Here is a 26,411-nt window from a genome sequence, read left to right on the forward strand (position 1 = left end):
TAACCCTAACCCTAATCTTAATCCTACCCTAACTCTAACCCTAATCCTAATTTATGAAAAAAACTGAATGGCACTATGTGCGTTGTCATAAACGTTTATGACTTGTTTATGACACGTTCATGGCAGTGTCATGTCACTCTTATGTCGATACTGTCAAGTAAAGTGTAACCCAACATTGTTACTCTTTTATTGAAAGTGTCATGACATTCTTCTTCACCTGGTTTCACTTTATCAGCCTGCAAAACAGGAACAATCTGCTGAACTTTGTTCAAATTTATTTTAAAAATCTTTGGCTGCCTTGTTGGAGCTTTCTCCACCCTATGTGAATAACAGACTGTGAAAAAAGCTGGCAGGATTTTACATCATATCCCGCTCCCCATGTTTGAGCGGCACCCTTCAGGAGTCATGACGCAAGCTTCGCTGCCCAGATTGCAGGACACAGTGAAGAGGGCCCTTGTCCCCAGGGCTGTCCAGCTCCTCAACTCCTGCAATATACCACTCTGCTGCTCTAGAGAACTTTAATGGGTCTTTTATTTTAAAAATCAACTCTCCAATGCATTTTAGAACATAGCATAGTACAATATAAGGATTTCTTAACAGTATTGCATCATTTTATGTGTGTCCTTTATTCTGTCTTATTGTCATATGTGAATGGCTGCTGTTACTCCACGTGCCCTTTTAAATTGTTCTATTAAGAGACATCATGAAGTGATTTGAATTGAATCAAAGGTTTCCCTATGTTCCAACTATACTGGGACTACCAATTCCTCTAGTAGGCTACCTCTTTGGGGGCAGACAACTGACATTGTGAAATGGAGTCTGCAATTCTGGAAAGGATGGTTTTAGCTCAGCAGTCACTTGAAATTTTTCGTTGCCATGGCGCCGCCGCGTTCGGACGCCTTTTTGGTTGCTCCGCCTAACTTGTGCTTATATTTACTTCCTTGTATCCTTGTAAATTACATCCCTCCCTTCATTGCTGTGAGGAACGATTTGCTGAATTTGACAAAAACATCTTGGATCAGTATGAATCAACGGTACCAATAAGACCGCCTGCCTTATATCTGCTCAGAGCCAGGTGTCTCACTATGTGTTATGTGTACAGCAAGAGCCTGACAAACATCAAACAGCAGTGAAAGAGCGAGCACTAAAACAGGTTCACATACAAAATGAATTGTAAGCCTACACTCCAGAACAAAGATATGTTTTCTAATAATCAGATTAGCAAGTCATTCATTATTGAAACATATGTTTGGCATCATAGAAGTAAACCATAGTGAGTTTGGCAACTTATATTTATATTGATTCTAGCTTTAAATAAATGTTACCGATTCTTATATCCAGCTACAAGTATGCCTACTTTATTCTTGACAGAAAGGCTGCAATATTGACATGTCAACCACCTTAACTGCCCTGATGTGACTGCTGCTCTACTTCTCACTGATGCATTCAGGTTTGAAATCATGTGAAGATGATACACCTTCAACTCCTGACATGGAGCCAGTGTAGACTGTAGCAGTCAAGATTTTGCTGTACTTCTGAATTTCCCATACGGACAATGACGCACCTTTCTCCCCACACACACACATTCACTACTCCTGCTTTCACATTGCTGCTGCTGTACATCACATTGAGGATTGTGCACATTCCATTGTGCTCTATACCCTTGCAAAGCTGTAGTTTATTTACAGGGTTCCCACTCTCAGTGAAATGTAAAATTCCATGACTTTCCCAGACAAAAAAACGGAATTTCCATAACCTACTTTATAATAAAGGGTATACGATTTCAGAACAGTCATGTAGCATTCAAGAAATGTTTACTTTTTTTAGAGCGAGAGATGAATAAATGGGTATTGAATGAACAAAGTTGGACTAACCACAACTACAGTACTCAAGCAAGCAGTAAAGCTAATAACCAGACACCAATTCTGAATTCAAAATTCCCTGATATTCCATGACTTTGCCCACAAAACAATAAAATTCCCTGACTTTCAATGTCTGGAATAGACTTTCTGAAATTCCATGACCCGTGGGAACCCTGTATTTATCAGATCCAAAAGGACTCCAATTCAGAACATTCAGTGGTTAACCCATCAGGACACCATGTAGAAAGCTAGTAAGTATATTGAGCTTAGCAGCTGGCCATGGCCCTGGGATGCCTAGCAGAAAAGTTTAACAGATTAGTATCGACATACTGTGCTGAATCACATAATTGACTCCACATATAATTGACTCCACATAACTCCAACGGGGTCTTATTTAGAAAGGGCATAATTTCAGATATCATAAGCAGTACTCTAACCAATGCTGTCATTTTACCATTTTTCTTACCCATTTCTTAAGTTAAGGTCCATCACATCTGGGTCCCACATTAACAGTGAACAAAATGAGCCTTACCATTGAAATTAACATCTAGTAGTATGCTGAAACAACTTCCAATTCAAGATCCCCAACACTGAAAAAAGGAAAAACCTAGACAACTTAAATTTACATTTTTTTATTCAACATCTGAGCTCAGACAGACTCCTGAACTGGGGGCTCATAGCCGTCGGCGCGCTCCGTCTTGACTCCAGTGTCTCCTCCCTCGCCAGCGGGCTTGGCTGCTGCACTGCTGGTACCGCCTTCCCCATGCAGCTCCATCAGTTTGCCCACTACAAACAGAACACATATCAGGACGAGAGCCACATCAGAGCCTCTCCCATCACAACTACCAGAGACCAGACCACATCACATATCAACCCTGACAAAGTAGTATATTCACACGGGACCCGTTAGAACACACAAGGGAACACCGGAAAACATCCTGACTAAAGGGGACTAGTTACTAAGGGACTGGAACTGCTTGTTCCCAGACGACCATTATCTACTATAGAGTACCCTGTCTGGGCCATTAAAGATATAACAGACTGGTCGGTAAACATAATAGTTAATGATGTAGCAGACCAAGGGGTGGGGTGTCTTGTTGCAGTACTAGGTGTAAAACAAGTACTCAAAGTTTAACATAAGTGGAGATAAAAGGAGTAGAGGAGTTACAGGCTCAAAATTAAGATGCAGCAGAATATTTCAAGTTCACAGAGTGCCACATTGCCGCACAAAGTACTATATAATGAATGTGATCAACTGAAATCATTGAGGTCACTTACATTCAAACTTGGGTTTCTTCAGCATCTTCACCTTCCTAACAAATACATCATGGAGGGGGTAGATGGACTGGCATGCCTTCTCGATGTCCTTGCCAACACTGTCAGGGATCCTGAGACCAAACAGCAACCACACATTTGATAAGGGCAACCTTCTACATCCAAAACCAACGGACATGAAATCCCAAATCCAACAGCAATTTAAGATTCATGCCATATCAATCAGTATAGTTTGACAATACATAGCAGATGTGTAGACGTGGCTTAAATATTATTGCATTTCAGTCTGCCCAAAGATTTGCTGTTTTCATTACTTACAATTTGTTTACCACCTCCTTCAGGTCGTTGGTCTGCACCTCACGGGTCATAATCTCCATCATCTTCTTGCGGATCTGGCGAACCTGCTGGTGCTGAGCATAAGAGGTCTTCCTGATCTGGTTGGTGCGCTTCTTGGTGAAGCCCACACAAAATAGGCGCAGAAGATACCCATCGGTGGTCTTTACATCCACATGAGCCTCAATCATGGTCTGTTAAAGTACAAGTAGAATACAGTTTCAGATGTAGAGCAACCTTAAATGTATTCAAGCATTTTAGGGTTAGTAACCAACACAACTTCTAGCATGATGCAGCCAATGCATAAAAAAAAAAAAAGTCTAAAAAAGGTTAATGGATACCCTTAACCCACCCAAAAGAATCCCTTAATTTAGGTTGTTTAGATATGGATAAAAACAAACTACCACATCTACTTGCACATTTCAAACCCACCCAAACTGAGATTGGACCTCAGTCTGCTCAAATACAACATGACTAACACAAGGTGGATTTACCTGCCACTTCTTGACCATAGAGCACATCTTGTCACGGGTCAGGTCCATGCCATGGAAGTTAGTGAGGCAGTTCTTGCCTTGCACGTCCTCAGTTATGAGCTTAAACTTGCGGAAAGCGACCTCGTCGTTCTGCAGGTCAGCGAGACTCACCTCGAAAACACGACCCTTCAGCCCATCAGAGGCAATTCCTATATTAAGAAAAAAGGTTACTAGAACACATCTACACTAAAGGAGACGGGTTACAACACATAACTAGGGAACATCAGATGATCTCATTGAAAACTAATCAATGGCATTCATATGGGACCGAAACTGCTGTCATCACTTGTTCCCAAAGTGAAATGACCACCTAAAATGCAGTTAACAGTCATTCAACACACAAACTTCAAGAAGTACTTACTGGTTCCCTGAGTCCTGGTGACCAAAGTCTTGCCCAGGTTGCGGATGTTGAACATGGCTGGTGCCTTGACATCATACCAGTCCTTCTTGGAAAAAGGATCAACGCTGTAAGGGAAAAGAAATGGCATAGTTTAAGTCTAAAACAATGCACTGTTATTGCTTCATCTATATTGACAATTCCCATAAAACCTTCCTCCTGGTATAATGACCGCCACAAGCTAGCCAGTTGGCTAAGCAGAGGACTTAACAGGTAGGACATCCGAGTTAAGTTATTAGCCGCTTTAACGTTTATACAAAAGTACAGCCAGCCAAATATGCTAACGTTACACGATTGCACATGGAAAGGAGCAATAACTTCTCAGCCATTTTACTCTATGAAAGCCGGCAAATTAGCCATGCAAGAGCTAACATTAACATTGGCGCAGAGCTGCCAACATGCTTAATGGCAGAGTAACATTGTTGATAAACTTCTTCAGCTAGTCAATATGTCGACCAAGAGAATGCCAGAATGCCAGTGAAGCTTCCAAAGTAACTCGACTAAATAAAATGCCTCCAACGTTGTATACCATTATAATAAATTGCCGAAGAGAAACGACCAGGGAAACCCTTGCTCCGGATCCTTTACGCTACGCTAGCAGACTTGCTGGGTACGTCACCCATGATAATCCTCTCAATATCGGCTTCATCCATCGCATTTTCAAACCACAATTTTCACAAATATTCTTAAAAGACTGTATTCGCTCATTTAGGATGTATATTAAATAACTTACATCTTCTTCTTGGCACCTTTCTTGCCACCTTTGGTCAGTCTCTTATTCTTGCCGACTGCCATGTTGAACACAGGGAGTGAAAGAGGAGGAAGGACGGAAGTACCGCGAGACTTAAGCGGGGATTGAGAGTTGGAAAGTCTCGCGATATAAATACATGCTGCTGTTTTTGAACACTGCTACCATCGCGTGGTTGGTAATATAACATAACGCATCGAAGGTTTCAACTTTGATGCAACTTACAGATATAACATCCCAACCAACTCCACACTGGAATATTGCAGTTATTAATTAATGAATGAATTAATTAATGAATTAATTAATTTAATTAATTAATTAATCTATTCTCCTTATTTTATCTAATTACCCCATTAGGAGGGAAAATTAGGCACATGCAAATCGTATGTCTCCACATTTAAGGATATATTGTTGCACATCATAGCATATTCTCTCAGCCTTGTTATCTAATCATCCCTGCGTTCAGTTCATTAATAGCGCAGTGGAAATGGGCTAGGACTCCTTATGTACATATATGATTTTTAAAATATATTTTAACTAGCCGAAAATTTTGGAATAGGCGGCATATTCAATAAAATGTTAGTGCTACACTAACTTAATTCTAATATCTAATTTCTAATATAATCATGCCTACGCTATAATCTGATAGAGCGTGATTTCTAATTTCTCCTTTCACCCCAATGAGAATAATGCAAGTAAAGATTTTTCTCACAGTCACTAGACCCCGAATAACTAACCAGCAACTCTTACCTGGGACACACCTGAGCCAGTCTACTTTAACATTTTGACACCAACTGCGCATGCTCAGCTAGATCGAGAGAGAACACTGTCATGGCGGAGACGGGCTGTTGCAGGAGGTGAATGAGGAAGAGATGACGCTGTAACTGGGTTATTGCTGAGACCTGTCTCAAACATAGTAGTTTTCTCCGGGGAAACGAAGTGGACTCTTGTCCTCTGACCGGTGTGGACAGGGTTGCCCTTAGACTTGCCTTAGATTTGGGAGTTTCGCTACAGCCACGCTCCTTTTACCTGTCTGAGACACTGTCATCTAGCAGTAAGTTCTCTTGCAGCCTGTCGCCGAAATGTGAGTCGCGGTTTCCTGTTCACGAATTTTGACAGAGCGCCTGAATGGATGTTAATCTTATAGCTTAGTTGTGCCGGCTGCCGGTGTTGGGAAACGACAATTTGTATGCTGCGACTGCCGGTTCAGTTTTTCGACACAGGCTGTTATCAAGTTTCAACTAGACAGTAGAAACTGGACTTCGGCGGAATCGCTGTGACAACTCCAATGTTGCAGTGTCTCTGACTTCAATTCCTACCTTGAAGCTTTCATAGCAACCTTGCACACTGCGATAGGCTTTTTGTGACATCCAGGGCTGTTTTGGATGGAGAGGAAAACATTTTGTTTTGTTTCAAGGGTGCTTACTTGACAAGGGAGAAGGAGCATATCCAAGTGTTTTTCCATCGACTCTCCGGTAACCGCCTACAGGTCGAACAGGTGCCTTACCTGTTACTACCACCTGCCCCTCTTTAGCAATGGCTAGCGAGGAGACACCGTCTACTTCACAAACTGGGGACAGTGGCAAGGACGAGAGACTGGCCACAATGTCGCTCAATCCTGCAATTCCTATACGAGGAATACGAATGAAATTTGCTGTCCTTGCGGGCCTAGTAGATGTTGGGGAAGTTTCGAACCGGGACATTGTGGAGACCGTCTTCAATCTGGTAAGCTGATTACGAGTTGGTTACTTTAAATAGTCGTTCATTTCTTCTACTCAGCTATCCCGAATTACACGACACTTGCCTCATCTATTGGAAATTTGGCTTAAGAGATCTCAGTGCAGCCTATTCTGCGAACAAGGAAATGCCATTTCTCAAAAGAAATCTTTGGGTAATAAAACAGTAGGGCAATAAGCCTACACATTTCAACACCGCTAGGCTATCTATTTCATAGTAGGCCTAGGGTACCTTGCTGTAGTTAAGTTGCGTTTTGATTATTTGAAAAGATTAGGCCTAATTGATGCAAGGTAGCATAATCTAACCAGGTATCAGCCTATTTGGTGGTCCAGTCATCATGAGAGAGGTATTAAGCTATGCTTGTTGTAATATAACGTAGACTATAGCGGTTGGCTATGCTAATATTGTTTATTGTTAATCAAATGTAACCTATGGCCTAGCCTACACCGCTGTAGATATTTCCCTCTCAGTGAACAATTTGTGTAGAATGTCTTTGTTAAGGTAAAGTCATAATCTTTTACTTGTTTGGGAATTTCCTGGAAGAGAAAGCTCAGCCATAACATTAATGTAAGCTAATTGTTTTTACATTGCTTCCTCATATTTTGAAAGAAAAACATTTTTTTTCCACTCTATACAGTAGTTAAGTAGCCTAAACATATTTCTTTTTTAATTGATAAGGAAAGCCCACAAATGAAGTGTTAGGCCTACACATGGACACTGTAGAGCATTGGTACTAGAATGAATGAAAACCAATGAGGAAGTAAGACGAGAGTAGCTGAGCTGACACAATGGGTGTGGGATTGGGGTGGGCAGAGAGCAGCAGCAGCAGCAGCAGGAGGAGGAGGAGGAGGAGGACATACAACCTACAAAACTGCTTTGTCACTGTGGCAACACAACACACGTTTACAGTGTTCATCCCAACCACTGTTGGACTCCCTATGGCCAGGTTGCTGAGTAGGGAGGACCATGCTGTGCTCTGTTTTTTCCCAACCTGGGCTCAGAGATGACTCTATCAAAGGATCTGACCGCAAGAATCTTGCTCCAGTAAAGCAAAACAAGGCCTTTTCTGCTAGGCCCAAAGATTCTCTTGGAACAACAAGGCAAAAGTAGCCTACTAGTAGCACTATATGTATTTGAACTCGTCAGATCTATTGTGTCATAGAGAAAGAACTTAGTATGTTAGCTGTGATTGTCCAAGACACAAAAATAATTCTGAGAACATGGCCTCAGCTGTTTTGATGGGACATTGTAGACACGTGGTGCCAGTGAGGTTTAGAGGTTAGTGGGCACACAGTATCCTAGTGTATTCACACATCTTCCCACTTTTAGATGCACTTCTCTATTTCAGTGTCTGGTTTTCCATGCCACTCTCACTGTGCTCTGTTTTATTCCTCTCTTTCTCTCTTCCTCTTAGTCCTTTGCTGTTTATTTATAGTTCAACGCTAATCTAATTCCTCACAGAGTTCTGAAACTTCCTCCTCTGAAGAGAGTATTAACGGATGATTCACCATTGGACAATGGACAAATATATGAATTGAAAATTGCTTTTAATGAATCATAATGATTGTATGAGTTTGTGCAAAAGAGCAAATGTGTCTCGCTTTGAGGAAGTAAACCAAGCTAACACATTGTCTGACCTTCAGTTGACACACACACATTGCCCTGAGGCAGAGGATGCTTCCAGTCACATAATCTGATGGTATAATCACACAAATTACATTACATTACATTACATTACATTACATTTGGCTGACGCTTTTTTAGCCAAAGCGACTAACAACATGGTAAACAGTTTAAGTTTTAGAGCAATTCTCAACAATTTTAGGACAAATTAGATATTGTTGGCAAAATGATCTAATGGCTGCATGATTATAGCCGTTTGTGAATATCTGTGAAAAGTGTGATCTATTTCTCTCTTGCCCTTAACTGCATTCTGAAATATGAAGTTGGGGTGGACAGAATGTGTGTGTGTGTCTGTGTGTCGGGGGTGGGGTGGGCTTTGGTGGTGGTGGTGGTACAACAAAATTATTCATTTACCTTTGTGAGTTGTCATGGAAACCATGTAAGGTCATGCCTAAGGGTAACTGATGAGCTCAGGGGTACATAAGATTTCTTTTCAGTCTCTTTCAAAACTTCTATTAAAGCAGTGATGTGCACTGTGCTTTGTGGATATGCTAGAAAAGTAGTTTCAGCAGACTTTTCACCTTCATACTTTTTACTAGGAAATAAGACTGCCACTAAATTATCAGATGATAATTTAAAAACTAAATTCTCTCCTGAGGTTTAGTAAATATTTGATGCTTCTACCTCACCATTCTGCTGCTCTCGTAAGGGATACCAACAGCTGCCCGAAATGTGATACCATCCACCTAAAGCCTAAATATCGGCCCTCTCTTGGACTCTGGCAGAAATGATCTTTTGTCTTCAGGCACCATGTTTTTCACTCAAATTGGAATATACATCTTTGATGTAGGCACTGTGTTTTTCTTTGCTCTTAGTTGACAGTTTATATGGATGGCACGGGTCTTCCTTTGAGGCAGGTTTCTCAGGAGAAAAATGAGGTGTTCTTAAGTAGAGCATTGCTAACTGCTTTAAATAGCTTTATCAGATCTGTCTGCTTACATCTCCAAACTTCTGTCTCTCTCTTGCTCTCTTGTCCCTTTCTGTGACACATGCAAATGAAATCCTTTTGTTGAAATGTATTCGCCAAAAACTGTGGCTAAAATGGGAACATGCACACCTGCCTTATAGCCACAACATAAGTCATGACACATATGATGATTGCCAGTATCTATTAGACTACAGTCTTGCTGCATGGCATTCTGGTCAGTCTGTGGTTTTCCATACAACAGCTGTTATTTGTGCTTTTGGTAGAAATGGCGTGTGCCTTCAGATCAGTGATGCAGCACAGCTTAATGACTGGGAATGCTTGGGATGTTCCATCACACAGGTTTATGTGTTTGTGGTTGTGTTTTTTGTGTGCATCTTTTCTGACTACTTGAATGCTGTGACGGTGCCATTCTGTGTCCAGTGTGGGGGATCAGATAATGCTACTCCAGCTCCAGGCTGTGCTCTTGTGCTGACAGGTTGGCATAGAATGTCCTGTAGTCACCCAGATGCCCTCTGACTGCCTGCCACACACTACAGTTCTGACACCACACACACACACACACTACACCAGTCCAGAAAGAATAACTTCACAGCCACTTTTCAATGATAATCCAGGTTACAAACAAATATATTGACTGAAGAACGACAGTGTCTTCTAGTCAGTTACCAGGATGACAGATTTAACTGGAATTGGTATTATAGCAGATAGGCATGGGATGGCATCTTATTAAGATTTAGGTTTTAGATTTTGTTTCATTTTTGCCAGAATATTTAAAACTTTGAGTATGGCCTACTTGGCAGGTGAAGTATTAATCTCAACATTCTGACATTCATGTATTCTGATGGAGACCATGGGCATTTCTGGGCCCATTTTAAAAAATCACTCTTAAATATTAGAGGCCACGATCTGAGGAGGACTTGGTGATGGAGCCGTTTGTCACTGTCTATCATCATATTGCGATCACAAGGCTTGGACATGATTTGAGAATTAGTTATTCACCCTATGCAGTTCCAAAATACATTCACCATAATACTTTTGTGCATTGATGTTCTTTAATCAGGCCATGATATTTGCTAGTTGCTACCTGCAATGCAAGACAAAAAATACAAAATGCAAAAAATAAATAAATCAAAACATCACCGTCGATATTGTGATATGAAAAATTCTGTTGATTTAGAATCTGCAGGCAAATTAGCCCATTGAAACACTGTTTGTCTGTTTGGTTAGCCGAGCCAGTGTCTTTGTCCTACTAAATTTGCACAATGCCACTATAAAAGCCAGTTTTTCAAGCCACATCAAGCAAACTTGATTGGTCAGTGTGTGTGTGTGTGTGTGTGTGTGTGTGAGTGCGTGCCCATGCTTGCTTTTAAATGTCACATGTGGCACACATGCAACTGATGCCGTGTTAACTTCTATTTTAGACAGCTGTGGAACATACATGGTCTATTCTCCTTCTGAAGAGATAGACCTAGATTTTGTAATTATAGAATTCATAGGTAATTAATTGATCTCCATTTTCTGTTGAATTGCAAAAAGGACGTCCTCCTGTTCTGTTTCCCAGATCCTTAGACTGGAAGGTAATCTTTAATCAAGAGGCTGCTGTCTCTGCTGGAGCCAGCATAAGGCTGTTGACCAGGAGCTGAGCTGTACCCTTGACCTGTTTTTCTCTTGCGTTCTGTCTCTGTGTGTTCTTTTGTTCTTCTTTCTCTCGTGTTGATACCCTCCTCTGTCACACGGTAGCTTTAGTCTGCACATGACCTAGAACTGGAAAGATAGCCTACTCCATATTCATACGCAACTGTCAGTAAACTAAGGGAGACCCTCATGAGTATAAGTACAAGCATGTCACAAAGAGTCACACAGCCTCCCTTCTTCTACAAATGGAGTGGGAATGTCAAGCACACAGTGAAAGAGACGATGGCTGTGTCCCTATTCTTGTTGTTCACATATGCAGTTGAGTTGATTTGTAGTGGACGTATTATTGAGTTGTAGTGGACGTATTATTGGGGCAGCTGTGGCCTACTGGTTAGCGCTTCTGACTTGTAACCGGAGGGTTGCCGGTTCGAACCCCGACCAGTAGGAAGCGGCTGAAGTGCCCTTGAGCAAGGCACCCTCACTGCTCCCCAAGCGCCGCTGTTGTTGCAGGCAGCTCACTGCGCCGGGATTAGTGTGTGCTTCACCTCACTGTGTGTTCACTGTGTGCTGAGTGTGTTTCGCTAATTCACGGATTGGGATAAATGCAGAGACCAAATTTCCCTCACGGGATCAAAAGAGTATATATACTTATACTACTTACCATTATTTCTACTCAGTGCCGTGAGTGTTTAACTATGTTGTGTCCCTTCTTCCTGTGGCCGTGAAACACCTCAGCTCAGATGGTGAGTCTCAATAGTAAACATAGAAATAGTTAGCACTGAGCCTGCTGTGCCCTCACGACCACGACCACTCCCGTGCTCTCATCTGCTCCGGCTCTTTCTCACACGTGCAGTGTCCAGACCACTGTCTTTTTAGGAATCAATTCTGTTTGTGCTAGCAAGAGCCATGATGATACAGAAGCACTTTTGAACCATTGTGAGCATCTTCTGACCGACTTCCTGACCTTGCTGAACTGTTTGCAACAGTGTGTGTTGCAGCTGTGTTGTTAAGGTTGTATCGTCTTACGTTGTAGCCTGAGGTTTGTGCTCCACTGACCTTGGATGCCTTTCACGCCTCTGGAATCACCTGCATGTGTGGCAGCCAGGTTCACACTCCTATCTCTAGAGAAGCTTTGGGAAATAGCATGGCTGAGCCATGCCAATCAGTCTGTAGTCCTAAGGGACATAGTCATGTTGTCTATGGTATGTTAATGTCAGTGAAATTGGTGTGTGTCCTGGTTTCAAAAGACCTGCTGGACAAGTGACATTGTAAACTGTTGTTTGTTGCACTGCTGTCCAGCAGGTCATTGTACTAGCACTTAAGTATCGGACGGTCACCTATTTCCTATTTTCGTCCTTTTACTTGTATGTGTCACTTAATATTCATTTCTATATAAAACAGGATGGCGAATTCCTAAAGAAATGCAAGTTAGCTTGAAGTTTGGAGCTCGAGTGGAATTTTGATTTTGCAACGAAAATTCTTGGTCAAACGTTAATTTGTTTCCCTCTTGAGTTTCTCCCCAAGTTTCTCTAGTTCTCCCCTGATCTGAGCTAATGCGCTGATTGCCCAGTGAGGTAGGGGTCTCGGGAGGATAATAATGAGTCTGAATGTGGCTTTCAATTCAGCTCTATTTTAATGTCCATCATAGCACCTTGATGGACCGAGTGAGTGGACAGAATTAGGGCACCCACCAGCCCAGTACCAAACTCCGAGCATGGTAAACAAAACAGGTATTTTAGTCAGTAAATGCTCCCGTTAAGAGCCAAACCAGATTTTGTCCACATCTATTCTACACATTTCTCGCTATGGAAAAATGTAAGGTTAATCAATTAAATCTTATTTTTTATTATTATTTTTTAAAAATTTCCAATGAAATGGGGCGGAAATTAGTACTTTTGCAATAAATGAAGGTCGCTCCTCCTCTGTCCTTTCCCCCTATGACTGTGTTGTTTAAAACTCAAGACAGTGTTGTGGGAGCAGGGCTCTTGAAGCCTTGTCAGGATGCAGAGGTGACTGCAGGGTGACGAAAACAACAACAGGGTTGTGAGCTTCGCTTAGCCAAGTCCCTTGTTTACGTGAGACTCTGGGGGGGAGCAGGAAGCCTTGGCGACACTTCTCAGCTTGCTCGGTCTGGTCTTAGGAAGCAGGGAGAGAGGTTTACACAGCACACATTTGTGTCTTCCTGATCCTGTTGTGACCACTGAGCCTTGCATATTTAATGTTCTCTATTTAACATCCTATTACGCATGTTGTAAGCTAGTAGTCTGGACTTATTGGAACTTGAAAATAGCAATATTACTTATCAGTTGTCTGTTGAGCAATGCATGTTTTATTTAAACCATTGTGTTCTCAATTGTATTTTAATGTAAGCACAGTCAATAATACACAACATTTTAAATAGTATCACAATGCACAGTTGTCCATAGGAGTTGTACGGTTGGATGATGTGGAGCTTGAAAGGTTGCTAAGCATACTGTAGCTCCCAGGGATAGTAAGGATACATGGTTAATTAGCAGATGGGTGTGTGTGTGTGTGTGTGTGTGTGGGTGTGTGTGTGTGTGTGTGTGTGTGTGTGACTTCACTGTTATGTTCAGAAATGAACTGAACATCCTCCATGTTTTCAATGAAATGCTTAACACATGGTTGCCCATTGTTAATTATGCAGGCATGGTGCGACTGATTTGATGTTTGTCTGTGAGTCCATCTGTCTCTGGATCCATTTCTCATCCATCAGTGGAAAACTATCTGTTGCGTCTCTCTGGATTCTGCTGTAGAGCTGTCCTGTCTGAGGCGTGACCACTATGGCTGCCTCTCCCGTTTCCCTGCAGCCCAATCTTCCACAGTAATGAAGGCCATTTCCTGTCCGGTACTCCCTACTTCCTGTAGTGTGGCCTATTTAGCATCTGTGCCGAGATCTCTGATTGTTCCATTTCCACAGATCCCAGGAGTTTTGGTGTAAACCAAGAAAGAGCCTTAATGGAAGGTAGTTTAGATATTCTATTACATCACATGGGCTGTTTCCCAAAGCTGTGATTAAGCTGTGTGTAGGAGAATTGAATTTAGATTCCTTATGTCATTTGCCTTCAAGTGCAAGAGTAGAGACACAATTAGGACAGGGGCATTCTGATCAGTATCAGAGCCATGCCTGTTGGAAGAGTGCCGAGTACAATCTGATTTGCTGTGACCAACCAGACTATTTACCCTCTTTGGCTCTGAGTGAAGGCTAATTAGTCAGAGTTGATGCTTAGTGTTGGACTGAATTGATATGTTAAGTAAGAGAGCTGATTGGACACTGTGACAGCTTTTACGTTCAGCTTTCAAAATACATCAATTTCCATGATGAAGAATCACAGCTGCTCTGATTTCAGGCTAGTTGTATTGACATCAGTTTGACCCCAGCCACTTTTTAGCATTTGTCAATGAGAAAAAATCGACTAGTGAAATATCTCTCCACTCCCTCTATCAGGAATGTGTGTCACACCCAAGAAGGCAGAGGACCAGCTGATACGTTCCACATTCAGGCTGACCGAAGAAGTGCACTGTCAGCCACTATGGGTGATGATAAACCATTAACTAGTAGTACAGGCTGGGATTTATTATGTCTGTGGCTCGCTCACTGTGTTTGTTTCCATGAACAGTTCCAGGACTGTGTACCAACACTAGGCTAGAGTGTGTTTAGTGTGCTGAACGGACAGAGGACCTTGATGTGCACTTTACTGAATTTGACAGAAAGGGTATGGGATTAGAATGTCAAACCTCACCTTAAGCAGCAGCAGGGGCTCTCCGCACCAGCCAGGCTAGATCTGTATTATCCTGGATACTTTCTAACAGTATCCAGTTAAATGAGCGTTGCTGTGTGAAACAGGATGTGTTACATGGGGCACATTTCCTAGCAGTGTGATTGGCCATGATGCGCAGGCAGCCTGGAACGCTCCAGACAGTGGGCTCTGAAACTGGTGCAGCACATCATGGTTCACTGCAGCAGGACATTTTAAAGAGCCATCTGAAGATGTGGCTGTTATTTTCACTTTAGATGATGATGCCCTGACCCCGTGTGTTTGGTGTGGACATCATCCCGATTGATGGGCTGTAAGAGGGGCTTGAATGAGCTTTGTTAATGAGCGCTGTAGTTAATGGTTAATGGCTGTTGGCTGCTGGCTCTTGTAATCCACTGACGTCAGAGCCTGAGAGTAGCCCTCGCCAGCCTCATGCTCATAGTCACTTTCAGTCATATTCACTCACTACGGCCATTACATTGATCATTTAATGTCTGTGTGTGTGTGTGTGTGTGTGTGTGTGTGTGTGATGAAGTAATGCTAATGTTTCAATGTAGTTAAATTGTTTTTAAATTTCTTTTATTTGTCCTGTCTTGATTCTGTGTGTGTTCAGTGTCATCCAGCAGTTTTGCAGCAGAAAGGGCATGAGGACTATTTTAAGCCAGTTTTTATGCACAACAAACCTGTTACAGTTGACCTGCAGAACCAGCAGAATCCAGTTTCACAGCTCTTCCTGCAGTAGCCACTGTTTGTTTACTCAACATTAATGACCCCACCCCACCAGATACATTGTTAAATTTGAATGTTTGGTGGTTAACATTGTAGAGGGACAGGACAGGCAGAGCAGGCAGCCATTTTTGTGCATCAAACTGTATGAACCTTTCTATTTCCTTAATACCAGAAATGTAAAAACTGACGCTCTCCCCATAATCATTATACTCCTCCCCCACACTCTCATTCACACACATACTCCGTAGTGGAATGAGCAGCCCTCATTTACCAAAGCAGGGGATTACCGTCAGCAGCGTCACTCCACTTTGTTTCTAGTATCACTCAATATCAAGTGTTTGATTGGAAAGTCCGCCAACATAAGCTGTGGTTTTAATTGCCTGTCATGATGGGCCGTTGGGGATGGCTTTTGGAGTTGAGGGTGGAGCTTTCAAACCAATACATTCAATACATACAGTACTGTTTATGTGTGTGGGAGGAAATGCACACCCCAAACAAACAGAGCAGCCTCCAAAGGCAGATAAGGGTCATGCTGCACCACAGCCACAACAGAGCATTGGACAGGGACGTGGTATTGAGAGAGTATTGTAGATCAAGTCATCTGGCTGTGTGGACATTTTTCTAAAAAAAAGAACTCTTCCCTCTCAATATGTGAAGGAAGCCCAGGACATTTTTCTAAAAAAAGAGAACTCTTCCCTCTTTGGAGGGAATCTGAAAAGGCATTCTGAATCAGGCCAACATTGTAGTACTACTCCGTAGCAGTGTTGCCGTGTCTAGTGTCTTGTTTTTAACTTCCAGACTCAAGTGTAACAGTTGGGCACGTGGCTAATGTCTCTGTTAAGAACCTAGTGAAATTACAGGTTCTATTTCCCCATTCAGGCCAATGAAGACAGGCACTGGAAAGTTGTCCTAGTCCTAGTGGCGTCTGGTGTTTTTGGCTTGTGCTGTAGGTCCTCGATTAGTGGTGAGGTGAAGCTGCAGTAAATCACTGTGGGCCATGAGTGTTCTTTATCTTCTTATGCCAGTGTGGGTTGTGTGAACTTGTGCAACACACACACACACACACACATGGAGAGAGATATGACTTTTGGATTTTACACTCAGGGCCCTCAGTCTCATCATTAATGTAGAGGCTCCTCCAGGTGATGTGCAAGGCTCAGGTTTCCTCTCCAGGATCTGGTGTCTGCCTGGACAAAGCCACAGGCTGCAGCCCAGCCCAGCCCACATGGCCCAGACAGCCAGCCAGATCCACAGATACCCCTCACAAGAAGGAGGAGCAGCCTCCGTGACCTTGTAGTGTGGCCCCTCCTGCCCTCCATAGCTGGAGAGAGCTTGAGGAGTCTTTCGTCTGAGTGTCGTCCACTGTTTTCCATGAGCGTGCATTGCTTACCGGATGTTTAAAGGAAAGACTTTGTTTTGAACCAGTGTTTTTTTGCGTTGCACTAATGGAAGTGGTGCTGGTATGTTTTGATGGAGCATGGTTGGCTGTTGCTTGATTGCAACATGGAGCAGATTATGCAACTCATTATTGGGGCACTCCACTGATGCAGATTGAAGAATCAGCATTTCGGTTATCATTTTGGCTGCTTTTACATGTCTGTCAGCTGTTATTAAGTTGGCTGTTCCCAGGTCAGACCAATTACCTACATGGTCATGTTTTTTTAGATGGAAACAGGCTAAGCAAAATAACTTGAAACATCTAATGGACTCATTAAAAGTAACTTAAACTTAAATACAGTAATTGAAAGATGTACACGAAATAAGGGTCTGAATGCTCTGTTTGTTTTGGTGGTGTTTGCTATTGCAAGCTGGTTGGGGGCTACACGTTGTTAGTAGTGGAAGTGAGGCTCACCCCAATTGTAAAGTGTTTGGGTATCTAGATAAAGCTCTATATTAATGTAACATGTTATTACTAGGGCTGTACAATTAATCACATTTTTTGTTACAATTATGACTTCAATGATTATGACGACAACAACAGTTATTTTGCCATAATCTGTTAATAATTTGTAATAATGCTCTCGTTTAGTCTTGAGGTAAAAAAATCCTGCACACCTCTTTGCTTTACAGTGGAAGCTGTTGTATTAAACCTTTTTTTTACATTTTTTCATTTGTTTTTCAGTTTAATGTTTTAATAATCCAGGAAATTGATAGTTTCCGTAATTATTGAGTAACCATGTTAAATAATTGCAATTTCAATATTAAACTAAATAATCCTGATTATGAGTTTTGCCATAATCGAGCAGCCCTAGATGTAACATCTAAGTCAACATTTTGAGTCACTTTACCAAAAGAGCTATTAGGATATACTGTGTATATCCTAAACAATAACACTAAATTGAAGATGTTAGTACTTGTGGTATGTCGGCTGGAAAAGTAAACTAAAAACTGCAGCCTTGCAAATATGAAGCCAGAGGCTACTGAGCTCATTTGTGTTTAGTGCACATTTGCCATGGCTCTCTGTCATCATAGGTGATGAACTCAGTCAAGCTTTGATGGGAGTCTGATAAGAGACTGTAATGATCATGATCTCAACATGCTGCATGATGCATTCACAGAACCATCAGTGAGTGCTCTGGAACTTGGGCATCCCTCCTACACTTGGGGTCACGTGAGGTCATACAATTTGTCATACAGTGTTTTACGTGATCTCTCAAGGGGGTTGTATAATGTTAATAAAACTTTGCACAGTTAGAGAAACACGCCACCGTTTTATGAAATTGGGTTATTCACCGTCTCCCCTAGAGTTAGATAAGTTGGTAAAAGCATTTTTGTCTCAGTGCATGCATTGTCTTAGTCCGGCAACGCCACTGCTAGCTTATCTTAGCATAGTGAATGGAATCCTTCACTGCCGGATAGCATGTCGTGAGTAAAAGTGAGCCAACAAAAACAGATCCCTAATTACTTCTTGTGGCCTGTGTATTCAAAACAAGTCCAAATGGCAATGCAGATTAAGACAAGATGATTTTCTAGGCAGGTGTTGACTTGGGACTAAGCACTGCTAATTGGGCGCAGAGATATCAGGCAACACCTGAGTACCTTGTCTCACTTGCCACAGCACAGACTCTCTATTTCATTCGGCATAGGTTGGCATATTCCCCCACACTCACACTACCAGTTTGTGTTGGCTCTCATCCTCACGTCAGGCTGTTTGCAACCTCCTCCTCTTGGCTTTCTATTTCCAAAACACGCAGCTCCTCTTCTGAAAACTCTAGTTTGTAGAGGTATGGGTCTGGTTCTGTCAGAGAAGTCATCCACTTGGTCTCTCTCAAAATCCGCCATGTTCATCGCCATTCATTATGCCTACTGTAGGAAAATTAGCCAGCTAGTACTAGTCACGCTGGTATGTTGACGGAAGTTGTCGGTTTTCAGGTGTGATATCTCTGCGCCCAAGTAGCAGTGCTTCGCCAGTGCTTCGCCGCAATGTAGTCTCAAGTCAATATCTGCCTAGGAAATCGCCTTGTGTTAATCTGGGGAGACGCTGAATAACCCAATTTCATAAAATGGTGGCGAGTTCTTTTAATCACTACTAATGCTGCATGGACTGGTTTGCTGCTCAAGATTGTTGGGGTCAAGGTCACGTGGTGTCCTTTGTGTTAGTCTTTGGGTGATCTCCCAATTTGCTTGTAGACTTACTCACTACAAAGCCTTGATGGATCAAAAAGATACTATGGCTTGCGGGGGTCAGAGATCAAGTTCACATGTGGATGGCGTCAGAGGTCAAGGTCTAGTTTGCTCCAGGGCACAGGAGGTTGAAGTGGGCAGAGGCATTAAAATGCTTCACATTGAGTTTCTTTTCATTAGCACTACTCTCTTCCTAGGTGCTTCGTCATGCAAAGCTGAAAGCTAATTGTGCGGCAGGGACATGGTTAGTGGCAGACTGGCAGTATTCTGCACTGAGTTTGCAAATGGCTCATAAGCTACCTGACTGTACATCATACGCTCAGAACGAGAGTAGTGAGAGGTGTGACATTTGTCTGCCTCCCAGGGGGTTTCCCCTTTTGGGCTTTTGTCAGCTCTCATTAGCCTCTGAATGGTATAGTATGGGTGGAGATAATTGGAAAGATGGTGAGAATCGGTTTCCAGCGCTTCAGTGACTCATCACAGTTGGTAACAGCCAAGCTGTTAAGATTTTAGTCATGGAAACAAACAGGTCTTTGTTGTTGAACTATGGTAAATGTATTAATTGGAATGTGGGTCTGTAAAACATATCCAATATTATTTTTCTTCTTTGGCTTTTGCACATTGTCCTGTTGATGGATTTAGATATATAGAATTGAAGTGTTCATTGTAGATGGCATAGGGAAGTATTCTAAATGACACATTGAGCCCTTAATGAAAATTCAGTAGTCATTTGAACTCATTTGCATGCAGAGATATCAGTGGCGCACTACTTCTCTCCTTTTATGCTGATAACAGTTTTATCTTCACAAATATGGAGGTGTCTTTGATATGCATGGTCATTAAACAGTTCTTTCTCTGAGCTTTTTCAAAAAGTGTGACATGGTTTGCCCTGCTGCAGATAAACTCCCTGGTAATTTGGTTTAATTAATGTCACAGTCAAGTTTTCATCAGAAGTCAGTTTGGGAGGAATTTGGATCACTTCAGCCATGCTCCCTGTGCATGCCCTGCACATACCAACTAGTCTCCATTCAGTGGGAGTGCTGGCATCTGAGCACTTCTCTGCTGGCCATTTAGCAGAGAAGACCTTTAGTCCCAGGCGTGGCTGACAATGACGCCTTTCCTCGAGTTCCAAAACCCACTAATTCAGTAGATCAAACTGTAAATGAGTAGAGAAGGTCTATGGTCTCTGATTGCGGAACGGAATCTTATGTTAGAATGTTCAAAAACCTACACCTTTAGGAACAACACTGCCTTTTGGGGACCTTGCAATATTGTTGCATCTTTATTGCATACACATTTTCAAAGAGGAATATTTGGAAATTCTAATTTAAGGTCAGATTGGGGTTTATGGAGAAATGGGTTTGAGTGATTGTTACCAGTAGTGCAGCCAATCAGGCGTATCTGCAGATGTAGATGAATCAGCAGCAATGTCTCTTCATTATTTGCCAGTTTTAAACGTGCATTACTAGACATGACCTTCGCTGGGGCCGTGGACTCCCTCCTCCTGCTCATCCTCCTGTGTGAAAGCTGGACAGTGACGGATCTGTGACTGGGACAGTGTAGTGGCCATTAATCATGTGTTGAATGTGCCCACATCCGTTAGCACTACTGCACAACCACCCACGCAACCCCCCCACCCCCCACCCCCGAATGCATATGGGTGTTGGCGGGCAAAGGTGATTTATTATGCTCTTTGGCAAGGAGGGTGTGACGAGCCAGTGCTTTAATGGAACTCAGGATGGTTGGGGAAGATGAGGGGTAGATACTTAGAAAGAAATCACTCCTTTCACTCTCTCGATTTTCTGCCTCTCAAGCTCCTCCAAATCACTTCAGTCAGTTTATTTATTTATCCATCAGGCCTTCTCCCCCACCTAAAGGCAAAGGAGGCAGCTCTCCAGAGCATTAGTGGGATCATGTATCAGAGATGCTGTCTGCCTGTGTGTGATCACAGCTTTTGTCTTCTGGATTGTTAGACTGGGGTGTCTGCAACCAATTGTTTTTTTTTTCTTTATGCTATTGTCATAATGCTCTCACTCATTGGTATTGGGGACGTTTCCATTAAATGGTCAAAGGATTTATTCTGTGTTGAGGTTGTGAGAAATTGTTTGGACTCTTTTTGCTTGTTGGATGACAGCTGTTTTTCTCTAGACCTTTTATAGTGTTTCTACTAGATGTTGATTTAGCTCCTGTGTCTGACAAAATATTCTGATATCAGTGTGGTTAGTGCCTTTATCTCTTGCTATAAGGCAGGGTTCACTAATAAAAATGTCATAAAAACTATTAAATTGTGAAAAAATGTGACATTTCACTGCTTGTTCAATTGATTTGACAGCACAAAGGACATTATTTCATCTCCCCCCTGCAGATGAGCAGATTTCCACAAGGGTGACTGCATGGGGCCCAAAAACAGACTGCACATCTGCGATATGAATTTAAGCGTTTTAATTTTTGTTACCAGAACAGTATTCAAAAGACTCACATCAAATGGCTAGATTTTGCCTCTCAGAATTGTATCTCTGAAGCGATTGAGCATAGTTGGCCTTTCTGTGGCATGTGTTTGATTTGTGGATGGGGTGTCTAAAATGTCTGGTGTGTGGTCTGTGGCATCTTTCAGTTGTGATCTTTCTCCTATCAATGTTAAAGGGGAATCCAGGCTAATGGGTCAGAACTGTCAGTGGTGGGTGTTGCCATGGTATCGGGAGATTACTGTGGCCTTAAATAGGTGCCTGTGATCAGACTGATCCGCACTGTCTGGGCCTATGAGAGGATGAAATCATGGCTCTGTGTTGTTGGGTGAAGTTCACTGGGCTCCGTTAGATGGTAATCCAGTGTTTGCAGTAAAGCATTGGTCTCCAGCATAAAGACACAGATGGTTTTAAATCCAGCTAAAGCTATCAGTGCTATCCGAGCTGATTTCACAAGCCAGGCTTTGCTGTGAGAGGACAACCAGTGGTGCCTCTGGTCACTGATGGCACTGCCTGTACCATTGTCACCATGCAATCATGATTCTATCATCTTAGATTTTCCTGTGAAAGGGTCCAATCCATAGAGTGCTGCAATCAACCTTTTGGCCTGTTCTTCTCATTTCTTTCTCTGTGTCTTTGTCTGTCTGTCTGTCTCCCTCTCCAGCTGGTGGGAGGTCCCTTTGACCTGGAGATGAACTTCATTATCCAGGAGGCCCAGAGCATTGGCTGCATGGTGGAGCTACTGGACAAGTGTGACCCCACGTGCCAGGCAGAGGTGTGGAGCATCTTCACGGCCATTCTGAAGAAGAGTGTGCGCAACCTGCAGGCCTGCACTGACGTGAGCCTCATCCAGCAGGTGCTGGCCCGCGTAGACACAACCGACAGCATGATTGCAGGTAAGCCCAGAGGACACTCCCCTGAGGACACTCCCCAGGCTCACTGTTGCTGCAGTGGCAACTTTGTCTTTTCTTTATTATCCTAACATACCCTCTGGCAAAACCATACAGTTATCCACAATGATGAAATAAACTCTTCTCCTGATTGGACAGCAAGCATCTGACCTATAGACATACAGACAGACACCGTACAAATAGATCTTGTTAATATTTAAAGTACTGTTCTCCATTCATTTGCTGGGCAGTAGTAAATGTAGTGACCCTAGTGAATATTGTTACACAAACATGGTGCTTTGTTTTTTTGGAGGGTCATTACATGGTTCTGAGGTAAACATCCTATCAGGGCTTTACATAGTGAAGTGTCATCAGAGTAATAATCCTAATGCTACATTGTGCTACAGGCAGAGTACCCATGACTCATCTCTCTTACACTCGGATAAATGAGCAATAGGATCGCTCACCCAGCCTCAATTACCACATGGTGCAAAGCCAGATGCCCAGTGTCTAGGGAGCATTTTCTTTTAATGCAGTCTTTCCCTCAATGTGCATCCATGTCCGTCATCTCTTTAGTGCATCCTTAGGCATGTACGATATCTTCATGTGCTTAATTAGTGACAAATACTCAAGATTGTAAGCAATGCTGGAGTCAGACCCAGAGAAATCCTGGCAGAGAGACAAACAAAGACCAAGATGTAGAAAGGGAACAAGTATTGTTGGCAGAGGCAGACTGCCCAATGGCCGCTTCCTAAAAGGCATAATTAGGTCTGATCTGAAAATTGTGCAGTCATTAGCTTGCCTGTAGTTTTGCCAGCTTGTGGAGTGGATGGGGATGACCAATAGAGAGAATTAGACGAGGGAGGGCTATAGTCTGAGGAACACACAAGGGTTCTGATGAGCCTCTGGATCATGCAGCCAAACGTTGTCCTGTCCCTTTGGATAAAATAATCTGCTAATCCCACTCACTCTCTTTTCTCTACCCAATGAGGTGATGAACTTGACATCATGGACCCTAAATGATTCAGAATGACCTGTGTTGTAGAGGCTTGAATGAATAGCTTCGAGCCTCATGATGATTAGGTGGCCAGACTATGTTTGTGATTTAGTGTGATTTGTTTCCTCTCACAGATCTGATGGTGGATATGTTGGGTGTGCTGGCCAGCTACAGCATTACAGTGAAGGAGCTCAAACTGTTCTTCAGCAAACTGCAAGGAGCAAAAGGCCAATGGGTACACACACACACACACACACACACACACACACACACACACACACACACACACACACACACACACACACACACAGAGGAAAGCTAAGTGGGCACACTCTTGCCCTCGATTATCTAATGTTTGTTTATGATCTCTATGAGGAATGTTCTAGAACAACTTTAGCCTTCAGTCTTGCTGTCCATTTTCCATTCCTATTTATTCTTCCTTAGTTGTTGTGTTCCTTAAATGCAGTTCAGACCAGGCTACTGACCAGGCTACTGACCAGGCTACTGACCAGCTTACTGAACTCTCTAAACTTTTAATGGCTGTTACTTTTGACCAGTTTGAATACGTTCAAAATAATGATTTTGTGGTGGGCCATATTGCTGCAGATACAAACTCCAATCAGGTGGATGTTTTGGTTGTCTCTTCAAACTGCTCAAATGCATGTATTCTAACCAGAAAGGATTTCAGGAGTACAATATTCTCAAACCTGTCAGGAGTACTAAGAGTTGATTTACAGCTGTTTCAATATACAGTATTGGGAATAGACTACATATCAAGCTGATGTAGCATTTCTCTTTTGAGAGGTAGGCCTGCCATTACAACTACAGTGCATTTACTGTTACTCAGAAGCATTTGAGGTGGGGTCAAAGAAAGTCACAAGTGATTACAATCAGGGTGTAGTAGAATTGAAATTAATTGAATTTAAATTAAAATGTAGTTTTCTGTAAAAGTGTAAAAGTCAATAATTAATTTGGCTGGCTCTATCAAGTGAGTTCTAGTGTTATTTTCGGCAGACAATACTAAGAGAAAATATGTTTGTCGACCTTGACAAAGACGAGACGACTCAGGCATTTTAAAACACAAACTGTAACAATATCAGCATGCAATATTGTTAACGATACAAGAGATGTACAAACGATACAAAAATAGTTTGAAAATAAAACCTTTATTTTTGTCACTGAATTTTTCAATTGTTGTTGGTAGTAGACTAAAACTAGGAAATATAAAAATGACTAAAATGTGACTAAATCTAATAAGCAGCATCTGAAGACTAAGACTAAATAAAAATGCCTGCATTTGCTGATGGACACTGTTGGGTTTCAGCAGTTGACCTCTTAGTGTACACCAAGGTTGTGTATGCCCTGTGCGGCTAATCCACTGCTCTCTGTGATCCCGGTTTGATGTCTCAGGCGGTGTATGTAAACGTTACAAAACCCAGCAGCAGATAGCAGCAGCCTCATATTGATCAGTGTGTGTAATCAGTATGTAATCATGTGAGGGACGGTGTCACACCACCCCTGTGTGCCTCACACCCCTGCATTGGCATTAGCATTAGCATCAGCATTAGCATCAGATATAACACAGAGAAACTTCTTTCCATCGCTTCCATTTCATGTTTACATTTTTTAATGTTACCAAGAGAATTAGGGTTAATTGTTTTCAAAAGTCATTAAGTTATGTGGGGCTGTTTCAGAAAAGCCAATCAAAATGAAATGACATGACATAACCAAAACATGAGCAGATTCGTCTTTTGAAATAATAATAAAAAGATTTTGTTATGTGAAAGACAGAATGTTGATGTTAGAATATTTGGTCATTGAAGTGGCCAAGAGGATGTTTAAGTGTGTTCAGCATAGCAACAGTGTGTTCAGCATAGCATCAGCATGGAGAGTGTTTCGGTGTGTTCAGCATAGCATCAGCATGGAGAGTGTTTCGGTACATAGCATCAGCATGGAGAGTGTTTCAGTGTATTCAGCATAGCATCAGCATGGAGAGTGTTTCAGTGTGTTCAGCATAGCATCAGCATGGAGAGTGTTTCAGTGTGTTCAGCATAGCATCAGCATAGCATCAGCAAAAGAGTGTTTCAGTGTGTTCAGCATAGCATCAGCATGGAGAGTGTTTCAGTATGTTCAGCATAGCATCAGCATGGAGAGTGTTTCAGTGTGTTCAGCATAGCATCAGCATAGCATCAGCATGGAGAGTGTTTCAGTGTGTTCAGCATAGCATCAGCATGGAGAGTGTTTCAGTGTATTCAGCATAGCATCAGTATAGCATCAGCAAAAAGAGTGTTTCAGTGTGTTCAGCATAGCATCAGCATGGAGAGTGTTTCAGTATGTTCAGCATAGCATCAGCATGGAGAGTGTTTCAGTGTGTTCAGCATAGCATCAGCATAGCATCAGCAAAAAGAGTGTTTCAGTGTGTTCAGCATAGCATCAGCATGGAGAGTGTTTCAGTGTGTTCAGCATAGCATCAGCATAGCATCAGCAAAAGAGTGTTTCAGGGTGTTCAGCATAGCATCAGCATGGAGAGTGTTTCAGTGTGTTCAGCATAGCATCAGCAGAAAGAGTGTTTCAGTGTGTTGAGCATAGCATCAGCATGGAGAGTGTTTCAGTGTGTTCAGCATAGCATCAGCATGGAGAGTGTTTCAGTGTGTTCAGCATAGCATCAGCAAAAAGAGTGTTTCAGGGTGTTCAGCATAGCATCAGCAAAAAGAGTGTTTCAGTGTGTTCAGCATAGCATCAGCATGGAGAGTGTTTCAGTGTGTTCAGCATAGCATCAGCATGGAGAGTGTTTCAGTG

At 42.3% G+C, this 26,411-nt stretch overlaps 2 protein-coding genes and 1 non-coding gene across 9 annotated transcripts in view; 1 reads left to right on the forward strand and 2 right to left on the reverse strand.

The window, feature by feature from the left end:
- Positions 1–2,478: 2,478 nt before the first annotated feature.
- rps3a (ribosomal protein S3A) lies at positions 2,479–5,262 on the reverse strand. Its single transcript, XM_048263812.1, has 6 exons — positions 5,134–5,262; positions 4,365–4,468; positions 3,965–4,152; positions 3,456–3,664; positions 3,141–3,250; positions 2,479–2,648 (listed from the first exon to the last, which is right to left on the reverse strand). The coding sequence occupies exons 1-6, from the start codon at positions 5,193–5,195 to the stop codon at positions 2,512–2,514; spliced, it is 810 nt and encodes a 269-aa protein (XP_048119769.1). The 5' UTR covers positions 5,196–5,262; the 3' UTR covers positions 2,479–2,511.
- LOC125308697 lies at positions 4,223–4,294 on the reverse strand. The gene has a single exon (XR_007195937.1). It is a non-coding gene; the product is annotated as a small nucleolar RNA SNORD73 (small nucleolar RNA).
- Positions 5,263–5,900: 638 nt separating the features above from the next.
- Positions 5,901–26,411, forward strand: part of lrba (LPS responsive beige-like anchor protein) — a 197,246-nt gene continuing 176,735 nt past the window's right edge. For 4 of the 7 annotated variants that reach the window (XM_048245589.1, XM_048245607.1, XM_048245615.1 and 1 more), the window contains exons 1-3: positions 5,901–6,873; positions 22,390–22,621; positions 23,747–23,847. In XM_048245589.1, coding sequence (XP_048101546.1) covers positions 6,685–6,873; positions 22,390–22,621; positions 23,747–23,847 — 522 coding nt within the window. In that variant the 5' untranslated portion in view covers positions 5,901–6,684. The remainder of the gene's footprint in view (positions 6,874–22,389; positions 22,622–23,746; positions 23,848–26,411) is intronic. The other 3 variants (XM_048245617.1, XM_048245625.1, XM_048245599.1) reach the window with 2 other exon arrangements.

This window comes from Alosa alosa, chromosome 1 (assembly GCF_017589495.1).
Source record: "Alosa alosa isolate M-15738 ecotype Scorff River chromosome 1, AALO_Geno_1.1, whole genome shotgun sequence".
NCBI classification, from domain to species: Eukaryota; Metazoa; Chordata; class Actinopteri; order Clupeiformes; family Clupeidae; genus Alosa; species Alosa alosa.